This window comes from Panthera pardus, unplaced genomic scaffold (assembly GCF_024362965.1).
Source record: "Panthera pardus isolate Hobbes unplaced genomic scaffold, ASM2436296v1 HiC_scaffold_1, whole genome shotgun sequence".
NCBI classification, from domain to species: Eukaryota; Metazoa; Chordata; class Mammalia; order Carnivora; family Felidae; genus Panthera; species Panthera pardus.
This window is the reverse complement of record NW_026526654.1, coordinates 735,246-753,905: the sequence shown is the minus strand read 5'-3', so window position 1 is coordinate 753,905 and position 18,660 is coordinate 735,246. Positions and strand designations below refer to the sequence as shown.

The window sequence follows — 18,660 nt, the reverse complement described above, 5'->3', positions numbered from 1 at the left end:
TGATTGCAGCTTTGTAGTAGAGGCTAACGTCTGGGATTGTGATGCCTCCAGCTTTGGTTTTCTTTTTCAACATTACTTTGGCTATCTGGGATTTTTGTGGTTCCATACAAATTGTAGGATTGTTTGTTCTAGCTCTGAGAATACTGGTGCAACCTTGATTGGGATTGCACTGAATGTGTAGATTGCTTTGGGTCGTTATCGACATTTTCACAATATTTCTTCTTCCAGTCCATGAGCATGGAATATTTTTCCATTTCTTTGTGTCTTCTTTAATTTCTTTGATATGTTTTCTATAGTTTTCAAGATACAAATCTCTTATAGCTTTGGTCAGGTTGATTCCTAGGTATTTTATGGTTCTTGGTGTAATTGTAAATGAGCTCGGTTTCTTGATTTCTCTTTCTGTGGCTTCATTATTGGTATATAGAAGTGCAATCAATTTCTGTGTGTTGATTTTGTATCCTGTGACTTCGCTGAATTCATTTATCAGTTGGAGCAGCTTTTTGGTGGAGTCTTTCGGGTTTTCCATGTAGAGTATCATGCCATCTGCGAAAAGTGTAAGTTTAACTTCTTCTTTGCCAATTTGGATGTGTTTTATTTCATTTTGTTGTGTGATTGCTGAGGCTAGGCCTTCCAACACTATGTTCAATAACACTGGTGAGAATGGACGTCCCTTTCGTGTTCCTTATCTTCGGCGGGCAGGGTAGGGGGGAAGTTCTCTGTTTCTCCCCATTGAGGATATTCACAGCAGGCTCCTCATATATGGCTTTTATGATGTTAAGGTATGTTCCTTGTATCCCAACTTTCTTGAGGGTTTCTTATTAACAAAGGATGCTGTATTTTGTCAAATGTTTTTTTTCTGTAATTATTGACAGGATCATATGAGTGATCGTATCCTTTCTTCTATTAAGGTGATGTATCATTTTGATTGATTTGCGAATATTGAACCAGCCCTGTAGCCCAGGAATGAATCCCACTTGATCATGGTGAAGAATTCTTTCATATACTACCGAATTGGATTTGCTAGTATCTTGTTAAGAATTTTGGCATCCATGTTCATCAGGAATATTGGCCTGTGATTCTCCTTTTTAGTGGGGTCTCTGTGTTTGGAATCAAGGTAATGCTAGCTTCATAGAAAGAGTCCGGAAGCTTTTCTTCCATTTGTTCAACAGCTGGAAAAGAATCGGTATTAACTCTGCTTTAAATGTCTGGTAGAATTCCTGGGGGAAGACTTCTGGCCCAGGAATCATATTTCTTGGGAGATTTTTGATAACTGATTGAATTTCTTCTCTGGTTATGGGTATGTTCAAATTTTCTATTTCTTCACATTTGAGTTTGTGTACTGTGTAGTTGTCTAGGTATGTGTCCATTTCTTCCAGGTTGTCCAGTTTGTTGGCATATACATTTTCGTAGTATTCTCTAATAAATGTATTTCTGTGGTGTTGATTGTGACCTCTCCTTTTTCATTCATGATTTTATCTATTTGGATTCTCTTTTCTTTTTGAGAAAGCTGGCTAGGGGGTTATCAAGTTTATTTACTCTTTAAAAAAAACAACTCTTTCTTAGATTCATTGATTTGTTCTATTTTTTTGTTTGTTTTTTGGGGTTTTTCTTTTGGAATCTATAGTGTTTATTTCTGCTCTAATCTTTCTTATTTCTTCTAGTGGCTGTAGGGTTTCTTTGCTGTTCTTCTAGTTTCTTTAGGTGTGAGGTGCGATTTTGTATTTCAGATTGTTCTTATTTCTTGAGAAAGGCCTGGATGGCAATGTGTTTTCCTTTTAGGGCTGCCTTTGCTGCATCCCGAAGGGGTTGGACTGTCATGTTTTCATTTTCATTTGCCTGCATATATTTTTTCTCATTTTTCCTTTCATCATCTGGTTGGCCCATTCTTTCTCCAGTATGATGTTCTTTAACCTCCTTGCATTTAGAGGCTTCCCAAACTTTTTCTTTTGTTTGATTTCAATTTTCATAGTGTTGTGAATGAAAATACGCATGGTGTGATCTCCGTTCTTTTATATTTATGGAGGGCTGTTTTGTGACCCACTGTATGATCTGTTTTGGAGAATGTAGACTAGAGAAGAACGTAGACTAGAGAAGAATGTGTATTCTGCTGCTGCTGGATGAAATATCTGAATAGATCTGTCAAATCCATCTGGTCCAGCGATTCCTTCAGGGCCTTTGTTTCTTTACCGATTTTGTGCCTAGGTGATCTGTCCGTTGTTGTTAGGGAGTATTAAAGTCACCTGCAATTTCCATATGATTATAAATAAGATTGCTTATGTTTGTGATTAATCAAGGTATATATTTGGGGGCTCTCAAGTTGGGAGCACCAACATTTACAATTGTTAGCTCTTCTTGATGGATATATCCCTTAATTATGATATAATGCCCTTCGCCATTTCTTGTTAGAGACTTTATGTTAAAATCTCATTTGTCTGATCTAAGTATGGCTACCCCAGCTTTCTTTTGACTTCCAGTAGCATAATACATGCTACTATATCCCCTAACCTTCAATCTAATGGTGTCCTCATGTCTCAAATAAGTTTCTTGTAGACAGCATATAGATGGATTTTGTTTTTTAATCCATTCTGATACCCTATGTGTTTGATAAGGGCATTTAGTCCATTCACATTCAGAGTGATTATTTAAAGATATGGATTTCATGTCATTGTGTTGTCTGGAGCTTTCATGCTTGTGGTGATGTTTCTGGTCCTTTGTAGCCTTGACAACATTCCACTCACAGAGTCTCCTTAGGATCTCCTGCAGGGCTGGTTTAGGGGTCATGAGCTCTTGTAGTTTTTGTTTTTCTGGGAAAGCCTATCTCTCCCTCTATTCTGAATGACATCCTTGCTGGAGAAAGGATTCTTAGCTGCATATTTTCCTATTCATCACATGGCCTTTTTCCTACCATCACCTCCTGGCCTGCCAAGTTTCAGCTGGCTGGTCTGCTACTACCCATATGTGTCTACCTTTGTAGGTTAAGGCCCGTTTGTCCCTTGCTGCTTTCAGAATTCTCTTTTCTCTTTGTAACTTGCCAGCTTCACTATGATATGCTGTGGAGAAGACCTATTGTTGAATCTGAAGAGAGTTGTCTGTGCCTTTTGGATTTGGATGTCTGCTTCCTTCTCCAGATTAGGGAGGTTCTCACCTATAATTTGTTCAAGTAAACCTTCTGCCCTTTTTCTATCTCTCTCTTACGCTGGAAGTCTTATGATCCGGATATTATTACATTTCATCGAATCACTTAGTTTTCTAATACTCCCCTCATGGTCTAATATTTTCTTATCACCCTTTTTCTTGGCTTCGTCATGTTCCATAATTTCATCTTCTATGTCACTTATTCTCCCCTCTGTTTCCTCCATCTTTGCTGTTGCTGCATCTAGTTTATTTTGCATCTTATTTACAGTATTTCTTAATTGCTGTGACAATTTCTTAGTTCCTTGATCCCTGCAGCAAAAGATTCTCTGCTGTCTTCTATGCTTTTTTGTAAGCTCAGCTTTTAATCTTACAAAAATTATTCTAAATTCTTGAACCGATATTGTTTATATCGTTTTGAGCAATTCTCTAGCTCTCATTTCTTCCTGGAGTTTCTTTTGAGAATTCTTACATTTCATCAGTGTTCGGTACTTTATGTGTTTTCCTAGTTGTCATGTGTCCTGCACCTGTGAGCACTTTCCAGGGCCTGGCCCTTCAACAGGTATCTTTGGAGTGTGTTTCATGCTCTCTGTTGTGACTCTGGTTGCTTTATTTCCCTACTCATATTGGTGGGTTGGTCATTCCAGCAGGTGTGCTTAGATTTTAAACAGTTGGGGGGGTTGATGGAGTTTTATGAGTTTTTCTATCTTAGCTAATGTGAATAGATACTGTCCCTTGTGCTGTGGGAGCAGCAGGCAGTGTTTCCTCTACTCTTTTCAGATTTTTTTCCCTTGATGACTTCCTTCCATGTATGCACTGGTTGTTATTCTGCCGAATAGCCAAAGGGGACCCTGTGCAGATGCCCAGGGTTCTTTCTGTGTCCTGCTTTCTCGTCTCCTGGATGCTGACCTGTCGTCTCTATCTGCCTTGACTTCACCCGACTCTCAGTTTTGCTTCCTCGAATCAAGGAGTCTGATGAAATCTACTTAAATAATTTATGTCTCCTGTGTCGTAGCCTGAAATCTCTCTCAAGGCAGTGAGCTTGGGCATACATGTTAGGCAAACGTGTTTGGTTTTCAGGGATCATGTTCCTTCATTGAAGTTCTGCGTCTTGAAAATCATGTTAAAATTGTATTTTGTCTGTTTTGTTTTGGCTTGCTTCAGGTAGGAAGATCAATTAGTACGTGTTACACCATCTTGGCCAGGAGCAGATTACAGTGGAACTTCGGCACATGCTCTAGACTGTCGAGAGTGCTTGTCTTCCTCCTTTGCTTAATTGCCTCCTGCTCCTCCTTCATTCCTCAGTATAGTTATCTCTTCGTCAGGGACATCTATCTTCCTTGGGCCCAATCTAGATCAAGTTATGATCACAGAACTCTGTCTTCTAATAGGAACTATCTGAATTTAGAATTACCGTTTGAGTTGTCTTTCTCCTTCACTAGACTTTAAGCTAATCGAGAGCCAGGGGTCTTCTCTATTGTATCTGTAGAGCTGAGTGTAACATCTTCCATTGAAGTTATATATTTATTCAATGTGTGAATGAGTGAATTGAAGATGCACAGGCCTGTATATACAAAAAGTACTCATTTATTTTATTTCTGTTTCTTCTCTGATGCAGATTATGCTGGCTTCTTGAAAATCCAAGATATACGTGTTTCTTATTAGAAATTAAGGAAACTTAACAAAAAATCACTGTAAACTTCTTATGGGAAAAATGACAAAAAAGGAAAAAATGGTTAGTGCACTACAAAACGAGCTACGAGAAGCCAAAGACATGATATCACGGTTAGAGCATCAAAAAGTGGAATGGGAACGTGAATTCTGCTCTTGGCTTGAAGGAAATGTTTCAACTGTTTCCTTTTATACTACAGATGTGTAGGGAAAATTTTGTAATTGCTGACTTACCTTATGGGATTTTCCTGGAAAGAATACTTGTTTAGTGCTGTGAGGTGTGCGATTCTTGGAAATAACACAGCAAGTTCTTAATAGAATATACTTATAATTTAATGTGTATTCCAAATCACAATTTTAACGGCCATATAAAAGTCCACCATAGTCCAAGAAACATCATTATTGAAGAGATTGAATTCTGCTTGTTTTTCATCTTTCATTATTTTAATTAATGCTGTCAGGAATGTCTTTTATATAAAACTGTTTCTACATGCCTGGTTACTTACTTGGAATCAATTCTTCAATATAATATAATCTGGTTAAAGTATAAAAATTTAAAAAAAAGACTTTGATCCATATTTTTTAAATTGTTCTCAGGAAAGTTTATATTACTTTGTGTATCTACCAACAGATTATAAAATGGTCAATTTTCTCAAGACAGTAAAATTCCCCTAAATCGATCCGTTTGCTTCTTAACATGCAGGGGTTAAAAGGTAAAGTGGGGGTGCCTGCGTGGCTCAGTTGGTTAAGCATCTGGCTTCGGCTCAGGTGATGATCTCGTGAGTTTGAGCCTTGCTTTGGGTGGGCTCGAGCCCGGCTTTAGGTGAGCACGAGCGCCACTTCGGGTGAGCTCCTCTTCTCTCACTGTCTCTCCCTCTCTGTCTGCCCTTCGTGGGATTCTGTCTCTCTTGCTCTCTCTCTGACGTCGCTCACTTGTGTCATCTCTCTCTCAACAAAAAATTTAAACAATGTAAACTGGGGGCGCCTGGGTGGCTCAGTCAAGCGTCCGACTTTGGTTCAGGTCATGATCTCAGGGTTCGTGAGTTTGAGCCCCACATCGAGCTGTGTGTTGTCAGTGCAGAGCCCACTTCGGATTTTCTGCCTCCCTCTCTCTCTCTCTCCCCCTTTGTTTGCATGGGCTCTCCCTTTCTCTCTCAAAAATGAATAAACATTAAAAAAAGTAATACGGAAAGTGATTACTGATAAGTTTTTTCAACATCTCTGTCATAACATTTAATTCAAGAGTGTATGCTGAAAGGTCATATTACTCTATTGTTTACTTAATCAATACGTATCCTGTGTTGTTCTAAAAGGGACGTTTAAGTGATTCGTAAAGTAGGTAATCACCCTCAACAAGGTAAGTTGCAAGTGTTGTGGAAGAAGAAACAAAAATTATAGGCAACAGATATTAGACTCGTCAGCATAGTCTTGGATGACAGTGCACGTGTATGTTGTGTAAACAACATCCACAAATGCTCTCTTACACTGCACATCATTTTTGGAGGTACCTGTAAGGTTTCGTCAAGTGGAAATTTTATTTCCAGGAAATTGATAAACTTGCTTATAAACAGCAACTTCTCCTTTTAATGAGAAACTGAATTATCTGTCCTATGGAGGAATAATTATACCTGTGGGAAAGGGGATAATTTTCAACTCTAACTTTCCTGAATAATTTCAAACTTCCTTTCCTACAACATCTACCAGGTTATTACTGACTAAAACTAACTAAATTGGATAATGCTTTCTCCTGGCTTTTTTCAACTGTATATATGGTTTGGAAGAGATTAAAATGACAAATTAAAAACATGAGCCTTACAAGGAAAACAATTGGAGAACATAGTAATTTTTCATTTGAATAATAAGCCAACATTTGTGGAACCAGATCATAAAATGAACTTTTTTTGAAATTTTAAAAGAAGCACATGTAGGGGTGCCTGGGTGGCTCAGTAGGTTGAGCATCCGACTTCAGCTCAGGTCACGATCTCGGGGTCCGTGAGTTCGAGCCCACCGTCGGGCTCTGGGCTGATGGCTCAGAGCCTGGAGCCTGCTTCCGATTCTGTGTCTCCCTCTCACTCTGTGCCTCCCCCGTTCATGCTTTCTCTCTATCTATGTCTTAAAAAGTAAATAAATGTTAAAAAAAAGGAATTAAAAAAAATAAAAGAAGCGCATGTAATTGCAGATAGACCTTAAAACAAGAAAAAGAAGAAGAAAGAAGAAATCCTGATATGTTATATGAAAATATTAGGGAAAAGTTAAGGAGCAACAAAGACTATTATAAGAAAGAAGTTGAAAGAAAACAAGTTCAACTCGCTCTTAGAACGCTAAACATGGAATTGAAGGCCACAAAAAATCACGTAAATAAGATTTTGATAAAAACTGTATTTCCATCAATATTACATAGTGCAATACATATATATTTTATAATATCCCTTTGACTCAATATATATTATTTAGGTTTAAAATAAATTTAAACATGGGATCATGTTCTTTTGAACATTTTTTTAAAGTTTTCCTCTTCAATTTTTGAACTTTTTTTTTAACGGTATGAGACCAGAATCATAATGAAATGTGTCTCCAGGTTGTAGAAGAGCGCAATGACACTCAGTGGCAACTTTCTCCAGATCAGAAGGCCAGAGTCTTACAAGATGGAAGTCTAAACAATCACCTTTACAAGCAAAAGGAGGTAGAAATGGCTCAGAAGAAAACTAATTCTAAGGTATCTTCTTTAGTTATTTGGAAGTACATGTGTGTATGTATTTGTATACATTCTATGTTTTAGTTATTACTTTTACTCCGTGTGTGTGTATAAATATATATATGTATATATGAAACTGAACTCTGTTCATGGAAACTATAGAGGATTTTAAAAGCACATATATTTTGCGGAGGGGCATGGGGACGGTGGCATTTTTGCTTCACTGGATAAAATAATATTCTTGATTAAATGCATTTGTCTGCAACAACTAGTGACATTCATAATGTCCTCATCCAAAGGAGAGGCTTTTATTACTTTCTGTAGGAATTGAGCTTTCCCTAATCACAAAACTATTTCTACTAGCAACATGTGTTTTGGTTTTGAACAGTTACTTCACTGCCTTGATATATTACTAGGTTAGTTGAACACTTCGCTAATGGACAGGAGGACGAGTGTAGCCAGTTCCCTGATCATATTTTCGGTATCAAGTCTCCTACTTTTGAGAAAAGTAACAGTTTTGCTTCAAGTAGCATCCTATTTCATTACAAGGAACTTTTGATAACAATGTCATGCTGTGGTATATACTTAATGATAATATATTGATAGGAATTTTATTCCTAATAAAATATTTGAGTGTATTTCCCTCTTTTCTATTTGTTACTGTTATCACATGAAGAGGAAATACAAGTTATTGCAGCAGTAAATAATCTCATGATTTTCTAAGAGATGTATAAATTTCACCTTATTTCCTATGAGTATTTTGAAATACAAGACTTCTTTCGCACTTGTGTATTTACACTAGAGAAGTGGCAGTGGTTGGTGCAAGAGCACTAGTTGTGGAGTGAGAAGACCTGGGCAGAGTCCTGCAGCTCACCATTTTAATCTCTCCATTCTAGAATTGTTATAACCAAATGAGTTCATTGATGTATGTTGAAGTGTTTCTATTATAGTACAGTGCCTAGATTTGTCAGTTATCAATAGATATAATTCTTATAACTGACTATGGAAATGGTAGCAAAGTAGATATCTATGAAATATTCTCAGGAAAGAAGAATTTTAGGATATTTAATCTGTCCGAGTATATGCAGAGCTAAGGATTTTACTGTGGGGTAGCTTGTTCGATATCTACTGTAAACTAAATTTTTAAGTGTAGTCAGATTTATTAATCTTTTATTTCAGGCCTTCGGGTTTGTTGTAAATCAGAGAAAGGCTTTTCCAATTCTGAGATTCTGAACACTTTTCTCACCAATTCTTTTTTACTTTCATGCCTTCATTATGTTAAGTTAAAGTTCTGAACTTTTGGGAACTTATGCTTGTATAAAATGTGAGATTTGGAGCCAACTGTATTTTTTTCCAGTTGGATATTCACTTACTGTAATCTTCCTTCCTTCCTTCCTTCCTTCCTTCCTTCCTTCTTTCCTTCCTTTCTTTTTATGTTTCTTTATTCATTAGAGAGAGAGAATACAAGCAGGGGAGGGGCAGGGAGAGGGAGAGCGAGAATTCTGAGCAGGCTCCTGACTGTCAGCACAGAGCCTGATGTGGGGCTTGAACACACAGAATGTCAGATCATTCCCTGAGCCAAAATCAAGAGTCAGACACTTAACCAATTGAACCACCCTGGCACCCCCTGCAACCTTTTCATTGTTGAAACATAGATGATACTTTCATTTCAAAGAAAATCATGATACTGCCATTTTATTGAGTGCTATCTGAAAATGTGCTTGGTTTTACTTAGCTTTCTGATAATCATGAGAAAACACAAGGTCTGTTGCATAAAAACCACATGTTGCAGGATGAAATTGTCATGTTAAGACTGGAAAGAGACACCATAAAAAATCAGAACTAGGCAGGGAGAAAACATCTTTTGTGTCTTTGAATTCAGTGAACAAAATTGTGTATGTGTTACAAAAAGACGGTGAATTGATGTATGTGTTGATATTTCTCAAAGTACGTATGTGAGAGTTGTCTATTAACATAATTTAATAATAAGATGGTTTAGAAAATCTGTAACAGAAATGTCTTATTAGGTAGTTGTGAGACAACTTCAACAAGAACTGGCTGATACTCTGAAGAAACAGTCTATGTCAGAGGCTTCCCCAGAAGTTACATCATAAATTCTTCTAGAAGATGAAACACGGGATCTCAAGAAGAAATTAGGTCAAATCAGAAGTCTGGTATGTAGTGAATGTAACCTGTCAACAGCTAACTTATAGCTCGTTAAATGATATAAAGTGTTTTAGGATACCAATTTCCATGGACCGCTTTCTTTGGTATTTTCATTATAATTAATTTATTATGATTTTAGTATCTTTACATTGCAATTATTTCGTAAACTTCTGCCTCTTCTTCTCCTATTGGTGTTATACATTGTTTTCTTATAATACTTACTCTTAGGAAAGTTGAGGCTTTTGTATCCTTCCTCACAGAAATTGAGAGACTTTTTTCGTTCTTTCTTTAAAATTTTTGTGACAGTTTATTTATTTTGAGAGAGAAAGAGTGAGGGAGAGTGTGTGCGTGCATGTTAACAGGGGAGGGGCAGAGAGAGGAGAGAGAGAGAATGCCAAGCAGGCTCCATGCTGTCAGTGTAGAGCCAATGTGAAGTTCAGTCTCATGAACAGTGAGATCATGACCTGAGCTGAAAGCAAGAATTGGACACTTAACTGAAGTAGCCACCCGGGTGCCCAAGGGACTTTTGCCCCTACTAAACAATCTTTTTAATGATATCTCTATTACCATGATGAGGCGAGCTGGATCAAATCAGAAGATAATGTTTAATGGAATGTTTCAGATAATTGTCTTAGTTCTCATCTTCCCTTTTGGGAAGAATGCGTATTGATTTCAGGATGACTTGTACAGAAATATCACTTAACAATCCACTTGAACTTCGGCATTTCCTTCATTTTCTTTGCCTTTAAGACATATTGTCAAAGCACGGAAATATTCAGATCATGTGTAGTATGGACGCCCAAAAGGCGAGAATTAAGAACAGTCTCTGTATCCTGCCATTGGGTTTTTTTTAAAGGTTTTTTGAGGTACAATACACATACCATGAAAGTCACCCATTCGCCATGCACAGTTCACTGTCTCTGTGTACACTCGTGCAACCATCACTGCCATCAAGTAGAATGTTTTCCTCACCCTGAAAGGAAACCCTTCCCCGTTGCCCCCCCGCCTCAGGCAACCACCAGTCTACTACTTAGTCTCTCAATGGCGTTGCCTCTTGTGAATATTTCATATAAATGGAGTCACACAATGTGTGGTCCCTTGGGACTAGCTAGCTTCACTTAATGTGTTCTGGGTTCTTCTGTGTTGGTTACAGCTTATATCAGTGCTTCATTTATTTTTATTGTCAAACAGTACTCCCTTGTGGGCTAAAGCCCTTGTTCATTCATCAGTTGATGGACATTTAGGTTGTGTCCACTTCTTTCCTATTAATACTGCTGCTTATGAACAATCACGTAGTCCTTGTGTGGACCTCCGTTTTTAATGTCTCTGCCATCAGATTTTATGCTCTGAGTTATTTGGGTTGATTTCACCATCTCTCAGCCATTCGTCATGCTGTCCTTACTGTCTTTTTAGTTTCTGTTCCTCTTGAGTAAACCTATGTTATTCAGACTTGGCTCACAGTCTCCTTTCCAGTGAACTTTCTCTGACGGTTCTAACTCCCATTAGCTTTAACTCTCTTGACACTTGTCATCTAGCCTGTGAAGAAAAATTCAGTCCTTTATTTGTCATTATTAATTTTTTTTCATGACAGGTAATTTCGTCTTCCTAAGTATAAATTTAAGGGATAGTAATAATTGATACGTGTGGTACTTATCCTTGTATAAATTGAAAATATTTTAACTTAACAGCTTTTCTGATAAAATTAAGTGCTTTATACCGTATCAATAAATTCTTCTTGGAAACATTGGTATAACAAAGCTTTCACTCTAAATATATGCTAAGAAATGAAATACTAAATTGAGGGTTACCTGGCTGGCTCCAGTCCTATCAGAGTCTGCCTTTGGCTCAGGTCATGATCTCCATGTTCTTGAGATGGAGCCCTGCATCGGGCTTTCTGCTGTCAACAGAGCCTGCTTTGGATCTGTTGTGTTCCTCACGTTCTGCGCCACTCAGACTCGTGCTCTGTATCAAAAATTAAACGTTAAAAAAATGTGTGTATATCTCTATACACACACACTTATATAAGTAAAACAATTAATGAAAGCACTTAATCAAATAGAGGAGAAATGTTCAAGTGTTTAGTTCTTGTTTCCCTCTCACTATGAAAAAGCACGCTAAATTTGTCTTCTTTACACAGCCAGAACTGGGATTTAAAAAAAGAAATTTTTTTAACGTTTATTTACTTTAGAGACAGAGAGAGACAGAGCATGAACAGGGGAGGGTCAGAGAGAGGGAGACACACAATCTGAAACAGGCTCCAGGCTCTGAGCTGTCAGTACAGAGGCCCGACGCAGGGCTCAAACTCACGGACCGCGAGATCATGACCTGAGCCGAAGTTGGCCGCTTTTAACCGAGTCACCCAGGCGCCCCCAAACTGGGATTTACAGATTTATAGCACTTTACCAACTGCAAATATCTGGGGACAGCTTTTCTGATATGCTTTTACCACAAAGCCTTAATCTCTTCATCAGAGTACATGCTAAAGCAGCCTAACGTAAACAGTATGGACATGAAACGATTGAGGAACTTTAGTTTCACAAGACTCGATTATTTCCATGTCAGTGGCTTTCCCTTGCCTCTGATGGTCATGTAAAGGATCTACTACTCAGTAAAGGAGGTGCTATTTGTACCGTAGTCTGTGAACATTGTCCACTGCGTGGTAAAGAGAGGAAGTATGTTAAAATGATTATAAGTGGGAAAAAGTACTGTTGGCTAGTGGCATTGGCAAAGTTTTTGAAGTACTGAGGAGATTCTGGGCCTCATGCTCCCCATTTGCTACCACTTGCGGTGGAATGAAGAATAACTTCAGTATAATTTGTATAGGGGAAAACTTGTATTGACAGGCCACCTGCCTAAACTATCACATTGTACTGGAATGCTAACTATAGCAACAGTAACCATGCTACATGCAGACACTTAGAGCTGACTATGTTCCACATACCCTTCTAACTTTTTGATTCCTTATTTCCTAATTTAATCTTCCCAACCTCCCAGTGGGGTAGATACTATTATTTATTTAGAGATCACTTTTTTAAGGTCCTTTGTTTTGAGAAAGAGAGAGAGAGAGACAGAGAGATTGTGGGGAAGGGCATGTAGGGAGAGAGAGAAAAAGGGGGAGAGAGAGAGAGAGAGGGAGAGAGACGGAGAGAGAGAGAGCGAATCCCAAGCAGGCTCCTCGCTGTCCATGCAGAGCTCGATGTGGGGCTCAATCACATGACCCTGAGATCATGTCCTGAGCCGAAATCAAGAGCCAGACGCTGACCCGACTGAGCCACTCAGGTACCCCAGTAGGTGCTGTTATTACCTTCATTTTACAGATGCAGAGACTGAGACACGGAAGTTTTAGGTAGTGTGCTCAAGGTCTTACAGCTCATAACCAGCAGAACTGGGAATTCAGACCAGGCATTCTGGCCCCTACTAGGATATTGCTTCTAAAAATTTCATCATTTTGTTGTCACTGAAAACAGCTTGTTCAGTTTTGTAATCATGAGAATAGCAACGGCATTCACCTATGTGAATATGTAAAATCATAGTTGATGTGGTGCTTGGAATATGAAACTAGAAATGTTTACCATAAGGTAAATTCCTATATTTCCCCATTTGACCAATAGATACATTTGAAGGTTTATCTGATCATATATAATTTAAAAACATTAACAATTTTATGTTTTTGTAGGAGAGTAAGGCTGGTAAACTATCCTGTAAGAGTGTTGAAACATTTCGTCTTTGTAGGCCATAGTCTCTGTTGCAGAAGCTGAACTCTTGTTATGGCCTCAAAGTAGCCGTCAGTCAGCATGTAGAGGAGAGAGAGGCTGGCTCCAAAAAGATTTTACTTACATCGGCGCTTGGGCGGTATAGTTGCTTGAGGTCCTGACTCTTAATTTCCACTCAGGTCATGATCCCAAATCCCACATCATGAGACCGGTCATGAGGCCGAGGCCCACATCAGGCTTTGCCCTGAGCTTGCAGCCTGCTTACCATTTTCTCTGTCTCTCCCTCTGTCTCTCTTCCCCACTTCTGCATATTCTCTCACTGTCTCTCTCTCAGGTCAAAAAAAATTAACAGGCGATGGTGTTTTACTATATTTTCAGTGGTTAAAATGATTTTTTTCTTTATTTTAGTTGCAGGAAGAACAGGAACGACATGCAGAGGCCGTAAGATATACTGAGGAGATGAAAGATCATGTGCAAAAGTATAATTTAAGCCTCACAGAAAATGACTTTTTTATTTATAAAGAAGATAAACAGTGTAGTATGGGAAATGTATTATTTATGCCAGTATATCATTGTTAAGCTGGATACAAAGTCCAGCTTTGGGCTATTTTGAAATGCAAAATTGTGGCATATTATGTCTCACTTTTGCACCTTATCCACAAAAAAAATGAAAGGGAACATTCCCAAATCTTTCTCTTAATAAAATTTAAAGAATTTCTGTAAGACCTTCATTTGTTCAGAAACTATATGATGTTGTTTTAAATTTATGTGCGAGAATAATTATCTTAAGATCTGCCTTTTAGGCTACAGGTTAAAAATGCCACGGAAGAAGCAACCAGCAAACATCAAGCGGCCCAAATTCAAGATCTTGAGAGCAACGTGATAAAGACAAGTTTAGTAAGTCGGGTTCTTAATGTCTGTCCTACTGAAAAGGAATCCTTATTTCACTAGTAGTAGTACATAAGTATGTTTTGGATCCTATGGAAAATCTCACTGCTCCAAAGGTTTGGTTGATATTATTCCTACTTGCTACAATGTTGTAATTCTTCAATATAGATGAAGTTGATTGAACTCATAAAGTAATGGTGTTTATAGTGAGATTTTCATAAAAACATTGTGAGAGTCTAAAAAAAGCAACATTTTATCTATATCCCAGTGAACGTTTTGTTTTGTCCACGTTTTGGCTACTGTTAATAATGCTGCTGTGAACGTTGGCATACAGATGTGTGAGTCCCTGCTAATATTTTTCAACGTGTTTCAAACTTCCGCATACTTTGAGTGACCATGTCATCTTGAATTCTGTCTTTCTCTTGTAGTCTCAACCCTTCAGTGAGAGTTTGAGAACGGGTTATTTTCATGATGAATTGTAATTTGTAATTACAAGTTTGCAATATACTGTCTTCGTCAAGAATGACTAGCAGGTCTTTATGCAAACGTCCTTCTCAAAGGAATGGACTTTTCTCTTTGTTGGATTTTGTAAATGACAAGAAATGCCAGTGAAAAAGTAGAAATGTCTGCTCTGTCAGGGCCTTACCTAGTAACATAGTGCTCCTACCATTGCAAGTTCAGAAACCCATTTTCTTTTTCCACTCACTTGAGTTCATCAGCCTTTCAGAGATTTCACAATTCAATCTCAGAAAAGACTAATGTGCCATTCAGGATTCTAATTTATTGATATGTAGTGAAACCCCAACTGTTTTCCAAGCAGAACAATTAATGTCCCCCACTCTCACCCTCCTTTGGAGGATGCTCATTGTAAATCCTAAGCGGGAGCAAGGAGATAGATACAGTGACCAACTCTTTTCTGTCAGTCACAAAAGCTGTATAATATACATGCAAGTTTCATTAGATAGCTATACCCGTCAGGGGAATTAGAACATTCTGTTGACTGGTCCTTTTTGTGGCTGAAGAGTCATTGAAAATCATTTTCTTTTCTAGACGTCTTACAAATGAGTCACATTGTAATAGGGAACTTTTCAGGCGAGTAATATGACACTCTGTTGATCAGTCTTCTATGAATGAGAGTGCTAGGCCTTGTCCTGCTACTGTGCCCTAAAGAAATCATGAAGGTCTCAAAAACTAAAATTTGTAAGCATATGCGAAGCTGATGAAGCTTATTAAAGAATAACGAGGGAGTTTCTGTACATCTCTATAGAAAGGAATTAGGGTCATGGTATGAAATTAGCTGCCACTTTAAGGTCTTCTCTGTGAATCAAAAACTTAAGATTGCATTCGGGCAACTCAGTCCATAGCTCTGACTTCTCTAGAAGGTCCTTATCTCCTGATTCCCCAACCAGAGGCTTCCTGGGTTGAGAAATATTTTGGTGAGCCTGGCGTGGTTCCTCTTTTTGTTTTATAGTTTTTATTTTTTTTTAAATTTGCATCCAAATTAGTTAGCATTTAGTGAAGCAATGATTTCAGGAGTAGATTCCTTAATGCCCCTTACCCATTTAGCACATCCCCCCTCCCACAACCCCTCCAGCAATCTTGTTTGTTCTCCATATTTATGAGTCTCTTGTGTTTGTCCTCCTCCCTGTTTTTATATTATTTTTGTTTCTTTTCCCTTTTGTTCATCTGTTTTGTCTCTTAAAGTCCTCATACGAGGGAAGTCATATGATTTTTGTCTTTCTCCGACTAATTTCACTTAGCATAATATGCTCCAGTTCCATCCACGTAGTTGCAAATGGCAAGATTTCATTCTTTTTGATTGCCGAGTAATACTCCATGGAATATATACATACCACATCTTCTTTTTTTAATTTTTGTTAACGTTTTACTCATTTTTGAGACAGGGGAGACAGATCGTGAACAGGGGAGGGTCAGAGAGAGGGAGACACAGAATCTGAAACAGGTCCAGGCTCTGAGCTGTCAGCACACAGCTCGAAGCGAGGCTCGAACTCACGGACCGTGAGATCATGACGTGAGCCGAAGTCAGCCGCTTAACCGACTGAGCCACCCAGGCGCCACATACCACATCTTCTTTTCCGTTCATCCATTGGTGGACAGTTGGGCTCTTTGCATACTGTGGCTATTGTTGAGAATGCTGCTATAAACATGGCAGTGCATGTGTCCCTTTGAAAGAGCACACATGTATCCTTTGCATAAATGCCTAGTAGTGCAATTGCTGGGTTGTAGGGTAGGTGTATTTTTAGTTTTTTGAGGAAACTCCATACTGTTTTCCAGAGTGGCTGCACCAGCTTGCATTGCCACCATCAGTGGAAAAGAGATCCTCTTCTCTGCATCCTCACCAACATCTGTTGTTGCCTGAGTTGTTAATGTAAGCTTTTCTGACAGGCGCAAGGTGGTATCTCAGTGTGGTTTTGATTTGTATGGCCATCTGGATGTCTTCTTTGGAGCAGTGTCTATTCATGTCTTTTGCCCATTACTTCACTGGATGACTTGTGTTCTGGGTGTTCAGTTTGAGAAGTTCTTTGTAGATTTTGGATACTAACCCTTTATCTGATATGTCATTTGCAAATACCTTCTCCCGTTCTGTCGGTTTCCTTTTAGTTTTTTGATTGTTTCCTTCGCTGTGCAGAAACTTTTTTATTTTGATGAGGTCCCCCTAGTACATTTTTGTCTTTGTTTCCCTTGCCTCCGGAGACCTTTTGAATAGGAAGCTGTTGCAGGCAAGATCAAAGAGGGTTTTGCCTGCTTTCTCCTCGAGGATTGTGTGGCTTCCTGTCTTCCATTGAGGTCTTTCACACATTTTGAGGTTATTTTTTGTGTAATGAACAACTTTTTATGTGAACACGTTTTGATTTCTCTTGGGTGTATACCTAAAAATACAGTTGCTGGTTCATATGGTAACTCTGTTAAATAAACCTATTTTGTTTTTTTTTGTTTTGTTTTTTTTCAACCTTTTGAGGAGGGGCAGGCACCTGGGTGGCTCAGCCGGTTGAGTGTCCAGCTCTTGATTTCAGTTCAGGTCATGATCTCAGGGTTGAGGAATCAAGCCCTACATTGGGCTCTGCTCTGAGCATGGAACCTGCTTGGGATTCTCTCCCCACTCTCCTCTGTCCCTCTACCCCACTTGTGCACTCTCTCTCAAATAAGTTTGGAAGAATTGTTTTTCTAGTTTAAACATTTGAGGAACTGCCAGACTGTTTCCAAAGTGGCAGCTTTACATTTTCATCCGTAGTTTTTGAGAGTTCCCATTTTCCTGATTCTTGCCAATGTTTGTCATTATCTGTTGCTTTTATGATAGCAATTCTAGTGGGTATGAAATGGCATCTTGTGGTTTTTGGTTTGCATTTTCTTAGAACTAATGATGTTGAACGTGTCTCTTTTATTTTTGAGAGAGACAGTGTGAGCAGGGGAGGGGCAGAGAGAGGGAGACACAGAATCTGAAACAGGCTCCAGGCTCTCTCAGCTGTCAGCACAAAGCCCATTGCGGGGCTCGAACCCACAAACCGTGAGATCGTGACCTGAGCCCAAGTCAGAAGCTTAACTGACTGAGCCACCCAGGTACCCCGAACATCCCCCTTTTAACGTGACTATTATCCATTTCTGTATCGCCTTTAAAGAACTAATCCATTTTTTGCCCTTTTCTATATTGGATTGTCTTTTCGTTATTGGAAGACTTATTTAAACATCCTACATACAAATCCCTTAACAGATATGGGATTTTCAGGTATTTTCTCCTAGTCACTTGCCTTTTCACTTTCTTGATGGTGATACTTGAAGCATAGTATTTTTAATTTTGATGAAGTATTCTTAATCTGCTTTTCTCTTTTGGTGTCATGTCTAAGAAATCATTGCCAAATCCAGTCATAAACATATAGACCTAAGCTTTTTCCTAAGAGTTTTATCATTTCAGCTCTTAGATTTTAAGTTAGTTTTGTATATATGCAATGGGGTAGAGGTCTGATTTTATTACTTTGCATGTGGATATCCATTTGTCCCAGTACCATTTGCTACAAAGACTATTCTTATTCCATTTGTCTGCCACCCTTGTGGAAAATCAGTTCACTATAATGTGAGAGTTTATTTTTATATTCTCAATGTTAATACATTGATCTATATGTCTGTCCTTATGCCAGTACCATATCAAATTTTATGAAAACTTCTTCCTAGTTATCTTGCAAATTAACACTTGTGTTATTCCTGTTCTTGGCACAGATCCTACATTCTTGGAAAACACAGTAGCCTGTTTCCCCTTCTTGCACTTAAATAGAAAGATAGGCATAGCCATAAGTTATAGTTCAGTGTGTAAATAATGGAATAGACATTAGATCATTCAAATACTATAGCTGTACAAAGTGAAGTAGTATTAAGTTGATT

At 38.4% G+C, this 18,660-nt stretch overlaps 1 protein-coding gene across 1 annotated transcript in view; it reads left to right on the top strand.

The window, feature by feature from the left end:
• LOC128776566 (uncharacterized) overlaps positions 1 to 18,660 on the top strand; it is a 153,024-nt gene that overhangs the window by 117,720 nt on the left and 16,644 nt on the right. The window contains 7 exon segments of the mRNA XM_053901303.1: positions 4,751 to 4,815; positions 4,817 to 4,984; positions 6,987 to 7,181; positions 7,382 to 7,519; positions 13,397 to 13,516; positions 13,786 to 13,856; positions 14,181 to 14,274. Coding sequence (XP_053757278.1) covers positions 4,751 to 4,815; positions 4,817 to 4,984; positions 6,987 to 7,181; positions 7,382 to 7,519; positions 13,397 to 13,516; positions 13,786 to 13,856; positions 14,181 to 14,274 — 851 coding nt within the window.